This window comes from Entelurus aequoreus, linkage group LG16 (assembly GCF_033978785.1).
Source record: "Entelurus aequoreus isolate RoL-2023_Sb linkage group LG16, RoL_Eaeq_v1.1, whole genome shotgun sequence".
NCBI lineage: Eukaryota > Metazoa > Chordata > Actinopteri > Syngnathiformes > Syngnathidae > Entelurus > Entelurus aequoreus.
In genome coordinates this window covers 3780149-3793407 of record NC_084746.1, presented here as the reverse complement: position 1 = coordinate 3793407, position 13259 = coordinate 3780149, and the positions used below count along the sequence as shown (strand labels likewise).

The following is a 13259-nucleotide window of genomic DNA, read 5'->3' as shown; positions in this document are numbered from 1 at the left end:
TACATTGTGGACGCCGTCTTTGCTCCACAGTAAGTCTTTGCTGTCGTCCAGCATTCTGTTTTTGTTTACTTTGTTTAATATCACTCCAGTGTTCTAATGGTACAATGTGTTTGCTCATTGGCTCAGAAGGCTAATTGATGATTAGAAAACCCTTGTGCAATCATGTTCACACATCTGAAAACAGTTTAGCTCGTTACAGAAGCTACAAAACTGACCTTCCTTTGAGCAGATTGAGTTTCTGGAGCATCACATTTGTGGGGTCAATTAAACGCTCAAAATGGCCAGAAAAAGAGAACTTTCATCTGAAACTCGACAGTCTATTCTTGTTCTTAGAAATGAAGGCTATTCCACAAAATTGTTTGGGTGACCCCAAACTTTTGAACGGTAGTGTATATATATATATATATATATATATATATATATATATATATATATATATATATATATATATATATATATATATATATATATATATATATATACATATATATATATATATATATATATATATATATATATATATATTTACAGCCCGGCCCCCGACCAAATGTTTTTTTATTGTAATTTTGAAGAATTTATCTGAATGTGCATGAACTATTTTTTCTCTTTTTTTGGTATTTTCATGTAGCAGTTTCATGTCTTCCTTTGAGCGATATTTCCCGCATCTGCTTTGTTTTAGCAATCAAGAATATTTCAGTTGTTTTTATCCTTCTGTGTGGGGACATTGTTGATTGTCACGTCATGTTCGGATGTACATTGTGGACGCCGTCTTTGCTCCACAGTAAGTCTTTGCTGTCGTCCAGAATTCTGTTTTTGTTTACTTTGTAGCCGGATCAGTTTTAGTTTTGTTCTGCATAGCCTTCCCTAAGCTTCCATGCCTTTTCTTAGGGGCACTCACCTTTTGTTTATTTTTGGTTTAAGCATTAGACACCTTTTTACCTGCACCATTCCTCCCGCTGTTCCCGACATCTACAAAGCAATTAGCTACCTGCTGCCACCTACTGATATGGAAGAGTATTACACGGTTACTCTGCCGAGCTCTAGACAGCACCGACACTCAACAACACATCATTTGCAGACTATAATTACTGCTTTGCAAAAAATAATTTTAACCCAAATAGGTGAAATTAGATCATCAGACTGTATCTCACGGCACACTAGTGTGCCGCGGCACAGTGGTTGAAAAACACTGGTTTAGTGTACGCTAGGCTTTAAATCAGTGGCCTGCGTGGAGCCTCGCTTGACTCCGATATCAGCGGTTTGACTTGAAACTCCTTCTGTCGCTCGGCGTGGTACAAATGACCGCGTGCCGGGAATAAACAGTGTTGTGCTTGGCGGCGACGCTCAAAGTGCACATGTGGCACTGAAGAGGGATAGAGGTCAACATTGATTGTACGCTAAAGGAAAGAGTTTTTTTTCTCCCGAGACATTCTTAGACTTGTTTTTTTGAAGGCCTTGCCGTTATGTAGATGTTGTTTTAGCCATCGTAATCTGTTATTAATCTCCAGCACGACACGGCCCGGGTCCACAATGCATGCCTTTGTTTTCTACTCATTACGCATTTAGACCTGGTGAAGAAGTCACAGCCGTGAATAACATCACCAATTAGCTTTTAGTCAGGCACACAACACAGAAGAGGAAAAGACGGCTTGCTTCTCTGCTTTGCTCAACAAGACAATTCTGTCCCCATAAAGTAGTCAGACCAGGGTTTCCCACACATTCATTTATTTGTGGCGGCCCGCCACGAAAGAATTACGTCCGCCACAAATAAAATAAAAAAATATTTAAAAAAATAAATAATTATTATTATTATTATTTTTGTCCTGTCCAGCTTCTCAGGCAAATCATATAGTTGATGTAGATGCCCATATAGGCTGTTCAGATTTACTTTACAAAAGAGAAGTGTAGGATACTTCTCTTGTTGCCTTATTTGTATTTGACTTTATTAAATGTATTTATATTAGAAACACAACATGTGTATATAACAAAGTGTGCAAAGTCTGCAGGCAGTAGGAAACACATGGTTAAGTGTAGGGAGTAAAACTGATGGCAGTCTAAAGTTCAAGATTTTTGGAGCTCTTTGTTCAGTGGATCAGATGTTTGATGAAGCTCTGTGTCTATCTACCACCACTACTGTTTTCTGTTTATTTGTTGCTGACTGTGGCAGGACACCTCTGCCTCTGTTTCACTTTATGTTGCTGGTAAATAATATGGTTGTAGTAGTAGGCTAAAGTTAAATTATTTAGTATGCACTAATTAAAGGGGCAGAGCTTTATGAGACATTTTAGCTTTTATATTTTATAAGATATATTTTTTGTAAGAACCACAATTAATAAATATATTTCAGTGAATAACTTATTGTTCAAATCTGTATATAAATATGTACATCAGGGGTCACCAACCTTTTTGAAACCAAGAGCTACTTCTTGGGTAGTGATTAATGCGAAGGGCTACCAGTTTGATACACACTTAAATAAATTGCCAGAAATAGCCAAATTGCTCAATTTACCTTTAACTCTATGTTATTATTAATAATTAATGATATTTACACTTAATTGAACGGTTTAAAAGAGGAGAAAACACGAAAAAAATGACAATACAATTTTGAAACATAGTTTATCTTCAATTTCGACTCTTTAAAATTCAAAATTAAACCGAAAAAAAGAAGAGAAAAACTAGCTAATTCGAATCTTTTTTGAAAAAATAAAAAAAATAATTTATGGAACATCATTAGTAATTTTTCCTGACTAAGATTAATTTTAGAATTTTGATGACATGTTTTAAATAGGTTAAAATCCAATCTGCACTTTGTTAGAATATATAACAAATTGGACCAAGCTATATTTCTAACAAAGACAAATCATTATTTCTTCTAGATTTTCCAGAACAATTTTTTTTAAAGAAAATCAAAAGACTTTGAAATAAGATTTAAATTTGATTCTACAGATTTTCTAGATTTGCCAGAATAATTTTTTGAATTTTAATCATAATAAGTTTGAAGAAATATTTCACAAATATTCTTCGTCGAAAAAACAGAAGCTAAAATGAAGAATTAAATTAAAATTTATTCATTATTCTTTATAATAAAAAAAATAAATTTACTTGAACATTGATTTAAATTGTCAGGAAAGAAGAGGAAGGAATTTAAAAGGTAAAAAGGTATATGTGTTTAAAAATCCTAAAATCATTTTTAAGGTTGTATTTTTTCTCTAAAATTGTCTTTCTGAAAGTTATAAGAAGCAAACTAAAAAAAATAATGAATTTATTTAAACAAGTGAAGACCAAGTCTTTAAAATATTTTCTTGGATTTTAAAATTCTATTTGAGTTTTGTCTCTCTTGGAATTAAAAATGTCGGGCAAAGCGAGACCAGCTTGCTAGTAAATAAATAACATGTAAAAAATAGAGGCAGCTCACTGGTAAGTGCTGCTATTTGAGCTATTTTTAGAACAGGCCAGCGGGCTACCTGGTGCCCGCGGGCACCGCGATGGTGACCCCTGATGTACATAAAGTGTTGTAATTATATTGTAAAATGGATGGATGGATGGACGTTTAAAACAAAACTGTTATTATTCATTAGTAAGTATACACTGCAGACCATACAATAACTCACCGCTGTTGTCTAATCCTTGCTTCTAGGGATGGGCGATACGGCCTTTTATTGATATCTGGATATTTTTAGGCCATGTCACGATACACGATATATATCTCCATATTTTTCCTTAGCCTTGAATGAACACTTGATGCATATAATCACAGCAGTATGATGATTCTATGTGTCTACATTCAAACATTCTTGTTCATACTGCATTAATATATGCTACTTTTAAACTTTCATGCAGAGAGGGAAATCACAACTAAAAGTGTATTTATTAAACAGTTATTAAGCAGTGGCACAAACATTCATGTCATTTCCAAAACAGAAAGTGCAAGATTGTCAGAGACATTTTAAAACAAGCTATTAGTGCACTTTTGTGCATGATGTCACTAAGATGACATATCAAAACAACACTAAATTAAAGTGCACTTTTTTGTACAGAACGCCACTACAATTGTCAGGTTCAAACCCCAATGACATCTATTAAACAGACAAGAAGCAAGGAATTAAACCGAGACAGGATTCAATTTAGCTCAATGAGGAGAGCGCGTAGACCTTGTACAGTGTCGTCTCACTCTCTCACAAAAGGATTGCACGCCTCCTCTTTTATTTGGACTTTCCCTGATTACATGGCAACAGCTGTTTTTAAGGGGAGAGGGGGTCGTAAACAGCCATCGCCCTTGGTCGCAAAACCGTTCAAAGAAAAGATGCCTGGAGCTTGCGTCAGGTCCTGCTTCCTCTCCGCTTTGTAGATCTCGGGTCAGGACAAGATCTTCCTGTGGATTGCAATAGATCAAAGAAACCGACACCTTCATGTCGCTTCCCATCATACACAGTGGAGTTTTTACAAGCCTGTTGCTTGGTAAGATCAAAGACAGCTTTTGTCCTCTCGCCGGGAACTCAGGGCAACACAAAGTTTTGTGATAACTTAGATACAATTATTCTGACCACAATAGTTTAAAACAAATAAAGTGCACTTTTGTGCATGATGTCACACAAGATATTTCAATAAGTGTCAAATAAAAATGAGCTGCATAATAGGAAATCAAATAGTGTACGTCCTTCGCTATGTGGTAGGTTCCTGCGGACGTTATCTCCTTCTGTTGTTGATTATTGTTTTCATACGGTGTTGATGTGGAAATGGTTGCTTCGGCATTTTGTGGGTGTGGCACCGGCTGAGATGTTGACATGCGGAGTTTCAAGCACTCTTCATTCTCTATCAGTTGACTTTTCAAATGATGCTACAAATTAGCAGAGCCGCTACTTTTTGTAGCAACGCTTTTGCCGCATACTTGACATATTACGGTTGTCTGTTCAACATCTTCCCGTTTGAAGCCAAACCACCGCCAGACGACGGACCCCCTGCTGTTTTTCTTGGGAATTAATTATTCTTCCTTCATTTGTTACCAGATTCGCACCTTCTTTCTGTCGTATTACCACTCGCACCACAGCTAACTTTACCCATGCCGCTACCTCTCTGTTCGGCGAGGGTGTATGACGTTGCACGCGCGACAATATGTGACCTATGTAAGAAGGTGCGCTTGTTTTATGTCTCTGTGAGAAGGAGAGACAAGAAAGAGTGAGAATGCCCACAGCTAAAAGCAACTGCGTGAGAACGTATACTCCAATATCACCATATAGTCATTTTCTATATCGCACAGAGACAAACCCGCGATATATCGAGTATATTCCATATATCGCCCAGCCCTACTTGCTTCAATCACAACCTTAACACTAGAACGCCGAGGGTTTTTGTCCCCCTCCCTGCAATGCCCAGAGGACAGCCAAAAGGCTGTTATTTTAAAATGGGAAAGAGATGAAAGGTGGTTGTTGTGCACTTTAGATTTGGTTTACCCTGTGTGTGAGTGATAGACTGCAAGAAGTCAGTGTTCAAAAACAAGAAAAAAAATTAAAAATAATTAGGGGTATTTTACTTGAACTAAGCAAAATTATCTGCCAATAGAACAAGAAAACTTGGCTTATCAAGACTTTCCAAAACAAGTAAAATTAGCTAACTTCAATGAACCCAAACATAGCTTAGAATAAGTACATTCTCACTAATAACAAGTGCACTTTTCTTGGTAGAAAAAACAAATCTGAGACCTTTTTGCTCAATATGTTGAAAAATATTCTTAAATGAAGTAAATGCTAGTGCCATTATCTTGACATAATGATATGCACTCGGCATTACATTTCTTGCATTTTTCCATAGATAACATGACATCATCGCGCCAAGTGCGTGCTCTTTCAGTCAATTAGTGCGCAAGGAATATATATGTATATATATATATATATATATATATATATATATATATATATATATATATATATATATATATATATATACACTACCGTTCAAAAGTTTGGGGTCACATTGAAATGTCCTTATTTTTGAAGGAAAAGCACTGTACTTTTCAATGAAGATAACTTTAAACTATCTTAACTTTAAAGAAATACACTCTATACATTGCTAATGTGGTAAATGACTATTCTAGCTGCAAATGTCTGCTTTTTGGTGCAATATCTACATAGGTGTATAGAGGCCCATTTCCAGCAACTATCACTCCAGTGTTCTAATGGTACAATGTGTTTGCTCATTGGCTCAGAAGGCTAATTGATGATTAGAAAACCCTTGTGCAATCATGTTCACACATCTGAAAACACTTTAGCTCGTTACAGAAGCTACAAAACGGGCCTTCCTTTGAGCAGATTGAGTTTCTGGAGCATCACATTTGTGGGGATCAATTAAACGCTCAAAATGGCCAGAAAAAGAGAACTTTCATCTGAAACTCGACAGTCTATTCTTGTTCTTAGAAATGAAGGCTATTCCACAAAATTGTTTGGGTGACCCCAAACTTTTGAACGGTAGTGTATATATATATATATATATATATATATATATATATATATATATATATATATATATATATATATATATATATATATATTTACAGCCCGAAACCCGAACAAATGTTTTTTTATTGTAATTTTGAAGAATTTATCTGAATGTGCATGAACTATTTCTGTTCAAAATAGTTTGAAATGTTAAATGTTTAAATATGAACTGTCAGTTTACTGTACTGTGCCAACTGTACTACTATATGAGTACGTGTTTTCTATTGTTTCATTGAAAATAAAACAGCAAAGTCCATTTTGCTGTCATCTGTTTTAATTATGAGACACAATTGTGTCAAAGTCATGATTTTTTATTTGTTTGAAATAAGAAATTACTTTAAAAAAGTAGTTTTCTACTTGTGAGTGTTGATGACACAGCATTGCAACAGTTGATATTCTAGTTTCAAGCATGTTTTACTCAATATAGCTCATCAAATCTCAGCAACAAGCTGTAATATCTTACTGAGATCATTTAGGACCAAAACCCTTAAAACAAGTAAAACACTCTAACATAAAATCTGCTTAGTGAGAAGAATTATCTTATCAGACAGAAAATAAGCAAATATCACCCTTATTTGACATATTTCATCTTACTTAGATTTCACTTTTTGCAGTGTGGGGTTACGCAGATGTCTTTTTAGGACATCATTTCATACGAACAACACACAAAGCTGCACTCGTCTACGTTGGGGGGACGTGTAATAAAAACATGTTTCATAAGCCAGGTGCTTTAACCGGGTTGTGGTTGGTCAAAAGGGTCAAAAATCAAGCTTGTGGTGAATCATGTTTCACACTCGCATCCATCACCCGGCGTCGAGTTGTGTCAACTTGGGAGCAGACGCCTGGAATGAGAGACAGAGTGAAATAAAGGGCCTTCAAACCAGAAATGTCAGACAAACACATTTAGCCGCGCAGCTAATGGGCTTGATATTTCTCACAGGATGTTGATGGAGGGCGAGAGCATATTTAAGAGGCGGATAAGGAGTATGGCATCGCCGTCGTTTCCACGGTGATCCCTCTCATATACCTACTTCAGCGCTCGCCTTGTGTTGTTAGCGTTACCAGAGTTGTGTGCAGTGTTTGTATGAACTTTGCCTCACGAAACCAGACTGTTTATTACAGGATAACACAAGGCGGTGTTTAGTGCATATTACCATCCTTGTATCCTCAAACGTCACACAAAAGTGAGTACATTCACATTTCAGCAAGCATTTTTATTACACTGAAGATAGATGTGCTTTGTGTACACTGCAAAAAGTGGAATCTAAGTAAGATGAAATATGTCAAATAAGGGTGATATTTGCTTATTTTCTGTCTGATAAGATAATTCTTCTCACTAAGCAGATTTTATGTTAGAGTGTTTTACTTGTTTTAAGTGTTTTGGTCCTAAATGATCTCAGTAAGATATTACAGCTTGTTGCTGAGATTTGATGAGCTGTATTGAGTAAAACATGCTTGAAACTAGAATATCAACTGTTGCAAAGCTGTGTCATCAACACTCACAAGTAGAAAACTACTTTTTTAAAGTCATCATTTCTTATTTCAAGCATAAAGAAATTTTTTGATTGATTTTGCCACAATTGTGTCTCATAATTAAAACAGATGACAGCCAAATGGACTTTGCTGTTTTATTTTCAATGAAACAATAGAAAACACGTACTCATATAGTAGTACAGTTGGCACAGTACAGTAAACTGACAGTTAATATTTAAACATTTAACATTTCTAACTATTTTGAACAGAAATAGTTCATGCACATTCAGATAAAGCCCTTAAAATGGCAATTAAAAACATTTTGGCCGGGGGCCGGGCTGTATATATGCGCACTAATTGACTGAAAGAGCACGCACTTGATGTCATGTTATCCATGAGAAAATGCATTTTTAGACAATATGATTTGCTTGAGCGGCTCGGAGACCCCGAGAGTAACAAGCGCTTGCCTTGTTGCCTTTCCATTAAGAACAATAAATTAGTTTTTAGTATAAGTTTGCTGGTTTCAAGAAATGTAATGCCGAGCGCATATCATTATGTCAAGATAATGGCACTAGCATTTACTTCATTTAAGAATATTTTTCAACATATTGAGCAAAGAGGTCTCTTTTTTTTTTTATCTACCAAGAAAAGTGCACTTGTTATTAGTGAGAATTAGGGCTGCAACAACTAATCGATTAAATCGATTAAAATCGATTATAAAAATAGTTACCGATTAATTTAGTCATCAATTCGTTGGATCTATGCTATGCGCATGCCCAGAGTTGTTTTTTTTGTTTTTTGTTTTTAATTTAAAAAAAAAAAAATATATATATATATATATATATATATATATATATATATATATATATATATATATATATATATATATATATATATATATATATATATATATGTATGTATGTATGTATGTATGTATGTATGTATGTATGTATGTATGTATGTATGTATGTATGTATGTATGTATGTATGTATGTATGTATGTATGTATGTATGTATGTATGTATGTATGTATGTGTGTGTGTGGGAAAAAATCACAAGACTATTTCATCTCTACAGGCCTGTTTCATGAGGGGTTTCCTCAATCCTCAGGAGATTTATCTATTTTTTGGATAATCTAATTAAGACATATATATATATATATATATATATATATATATATATATATATATATATATATATATATATATACATACACTACCGTTCAAAAGTTTGGGGTCACATTGAAATGTCCTTATTTTTGAAGGAAAAGCACTGTACTTTTCAATGAAGATAACTTTAAACTAGTCTTAACTTGAAAGAAATACACTCTATACATTGCTAATGTGGTAAATGACTATTCTAGCTGCAAATGTCTGGTTTTTGGTGCAATATCTACATAGGCCCATTTCCAGCAACTATCACTCCAGTGTTCTAATGGTACAATGTGTTTGCTCATTGGCTCAGAAGGCTAATTGATGATTAGAAAACCCTTGTGCAATCATGTTCACACATCTGAAAACAGTTTAGCTCGTTACAGAAGCTACAAAACTGACCTTCCTTTGAGCAGATTGAGTTTCTGGAGCATCACATTTGTGGGGTCACTTAAACGCTCAAAATGGTCAGAAAAAGAGAACTTTCATCTGAAATTCGACAGTCTATTTTTGTTCTTAGAAATGAAGGCTATTCCACAAAATTGTTTGGGTGACCCCAAACTTTTGAACGGTAGTGTATATTTTAATAAACCTTTATTTATAAACTGCAACATTTACAAATAGCTGAGAAACAATAATCAAAATAAGTATGGTGCCAGTATGCTGTTTTTTTTCCAATAAAATACTGGATAGGATAGAAATGTAGTTTGTCTCTTTTATCCGATTATTAATCGATTAATCGGAGTAATAATCGACAGATTAATCGATTATCAAATTAATCGTTAGTTGCAGCCCTAGTGAGAATATACTTATTTTAAGGTATCTTTGGGTTCATTGAGGTTAGCTAATTTTACTTGTTTTGGAAAGTCTTGACAAGCCAAATTTTCTTGTTCTATTGGCAGATAATTTTGCTTAGTTCAAATAAAATACCCCTCATTTTTGTAATTTTTTTTTCTTGTTTTTGAACACTGAGCAGTATAGATTTTTCTATTCACTGAAAATGAGTCAACACAAAGCCATTATAGTCTAAGTAGCTCTGTGATGTTGCTAGGAACACTTCCTGTGTCCCTGACGCTGCGAAGTCAATCTTTACGCGTCCCAGGGATGCACCTAATTTCTCCTAAGAAATACTACACATTGTGAACAACTTGTGTTTCAATCGAGGTAACTACTGCTAACTACTGCTAACTAGAAATAGAAAACCTTGTTGCCAGCAGAGCGGACAAATGCTGTTTCAACCCTTTGTGCATCTTGCTCAGCGCAGGCGCAATAATGCAACATGCTTTTTTCTTTTATTGATTGAAACTTGTATTAGTAGATTGCACAGTACAGTACATATTCCGTACAATTGACCACTAAATGGTAACACCCCAATAAGTCCACGTAATCAATTCATGGTACAAATATATACTATCATCATAATACAGTCATCACACAAGTTAATCATCAGAGTATATACATTGAATTATTTACATTATTTACAACCCTAACCCTAACCCTAGTTGCCTGGAGGTGTTCTTTTAGTGCGGTTTTGAAGGAGGATAGAGATGCCCTTTCTTTTACACCTGTTGGGAGTGCATTCCACATTGATGTGGCATAGAAGGAGAATGAGTTAAGACCTTTGTTAGATCGGAATCTGGGTTTAACGTGGTTAGTGGAGCTCCCCCTGGTGTTGTGGTTATGGCGGTCATTTACGTTAAGGAAGTAGTTTGACATGTACTTCGGTATCAGGGAGGTGTAGCGGATTTTATAGACCAGGCTCAGTGCAAGTTGTTTTACTCTGTCCTCCACCCTGAGCCAGCCCACTTTAGAGAAGTGGGTAGGAGTGAGGTGTGATCTGGGGTGGAGGTCTAGAAGTTACCTGACTAGCTTGTTCTGGGATGTTTGGAGTTTAGATTTGAGGGTTTTGGAGGTGCTAGGGTACCAGGAGGTGCAAGGGTAATCGAAAAAGGGTTGCTAGTTCAGCCGCTACTATAACAACTATCAGGATTTCCATCCATCGATCCATTTTGTACCGCTTGTCCCTAAAAGGGTGGCGGGGGATGCTGGAGCCTATCTCAGCTGCATTCGGGCTAAAGGCGGGTTACACCCGTTTCCTTAAGAATTCCCATGTCCTGTGCACTCCTTAGCTACACTTGCTTTCTTTTGGCATTGAATACATCTTACCTGCACACCGTCTCCTGCCACAGCATCTTAAGAGTCACAGCTACCTCGACCATCTCGTGACGTAACTGTCAGGTTCAAACACTGATGACATTTATTAAACAGACTAGAAGCAAGGAATCACGCAGAGACAGAGTTCAATTTGGCTCAATGAGGAGAGACGTTTGGGGCTGCACACTCGGTTACAATCTCCCACCACGCTCTAAGGCAGTGGTCCCCAACCACCGGGGCGCGGCCCGGTACCGGTCCGTGGATCGATTGGTACCGGGCCGCACAAGAAATAAAAATAAATAAAAATGGTGTTTTTATTTTTATTAAATCAACATAAAAAAACACAAGATACACTTACAATTAGTGCACCAACCCAAAAAACCTCCCTCCCCCATTTACACTCATTCACACAAAAGGGTTGTTTCTTTCTGTTATTAATATTCTGCTTCCTACATTATATATCAATATATATCAATACAGTCTGCAAGGGATACAGTCCGTAAGCACACATGATTATATTTCTTTATGGGACAAATTTTCAAGCGTTGACCGGTCCGCAGCTACAAAAAGTTTGGGGACCACTGCTCTAAGGCACAGCCCACGTGCTCCTCTATTTATTTGGGAGGTCCCTGGTTACATCACTGAGGCTGCTTCTGAAGGAAGGGGGGGTCATTTCAGCAGCCCCAGGTGGACACAATATATGATTATTCAGAAATGCTAATGTGCTGACTAGGGCTGCAACTAACGATTAATTTGATAATCGATTAATCTGTCAATTATTACTTAGATTAATCGATTAATAATCGGATAAAAGAGACAAACTACATTTCTATCCTAGCCGGTATTTTATTGAAAAAAAACAGCATACTGGTACCATACTTATTTTGATTATTGTTTCTCAGCTGTTTGTAAATGTTGCAGTTTATAAATAAAGGTTTAGTAAAAAAAAAAAAAAAAATAAATAAAATAAATAAATAAAAAAAAACTCTGCGCATAGCATAGATCCAACAAATCGATGACTAAATTAATCGGCAACTATTTTAATAATCGATTTTAATCGATTTAATTGATTAGTTGTTGCAGCCCTAGTGCTGACGCTCGTGATATCGCCCCGTCTCTGCTTTGTCTGCGTCACGGTACTCGATGTTCTGGACACAAACACCGATACCAGACGACTCGCAATCTTTGGATTGCAAGTTGTCTCTTTGCACAGATGGAAAAGTACAACTTCAGCACAATTGATAATAACTATAGCAACGGCCTTTAAGTTGTGTGATTATTCTAACAGTAACACTTGGTTTTGTTTGTTTGTTCCTCAAGGCTGAACTGTACGCCATGTGCCGGCCTCTGTCCGAAGGTGTGTGTGGGCCTGAAAACCGTGGACTCCATCACTGCGGCGCAGGCTCTGAGAGGCTGCACCATCCTTAACGGCAGTCTGGTTATCAACCTGCGCGGAGGAAGTAAGCGTGTCCTTGTTGCAGGAGTGTCTCTTTTTTTTTCCCCCGTCGCAAAGCTAAAGAAGGAATCTGACCGTGGCGTGTTTTGTGTTTTGCCACAGACAACATAGCGGCAGAACTGGAGTCCAGTCTGGGCCAGCTGGAGGAGATCACGGGCTACATGACGGTGCGGCGGTCCTACGCCCTCGTCTCCCTGTCCTTCTTCCGCAAGCTCCGCGTTATCCGCGGGGAGGAAACGGAAATCGGGTGAGGCAGCAAATTGAACCCCGAGTGTCATTGCCATGCCTTTTATGAATGCAGAAGGGATGATCTTGCAGGCACATCAAGGTTGCACAATACATGCACTTACAAATATTATATTATAATACATGCACTGCAAAAAGTGACATCTAAGTAAGATGAAATATGTCAAATAAGGGTGATATTTGCTTATTTTCTGTCTGATAAGATCATTCTTCTCACTAAGCAGATTTTATGTTAGAGTTCTACTTGTTTTGGAAAGTCTTGACAAGCCAAATGTTCTTGTTTTATTG

At 36.5% G+C, this 13259-nt stretch overlaps 1 protein-coding gene across 1 annotated transcript in view; it reads left to right on the top strand.

The window, feature by feature from the left end:
- The window catches only part of insra (insulin receptor a), a 173463-nt gene that overhangs the window by 112407 nt on the left and 47797 nt on the right, over window positions 1–13259 (top strand). Inside the window, exons 4-5 of the mRNA XM_062023819.1 lie at window positions 12590–12729; window positions 12828–12972. Of these exons, the coding sequence (XP_061879803.1) occupies window positions 12590–12729; window positions 12828–12972 (285 nt within the window). The remainder of the gene's footprint in view (window positions 1–12589; window positions 12730–12827; window positions 12973–13259) is intronic.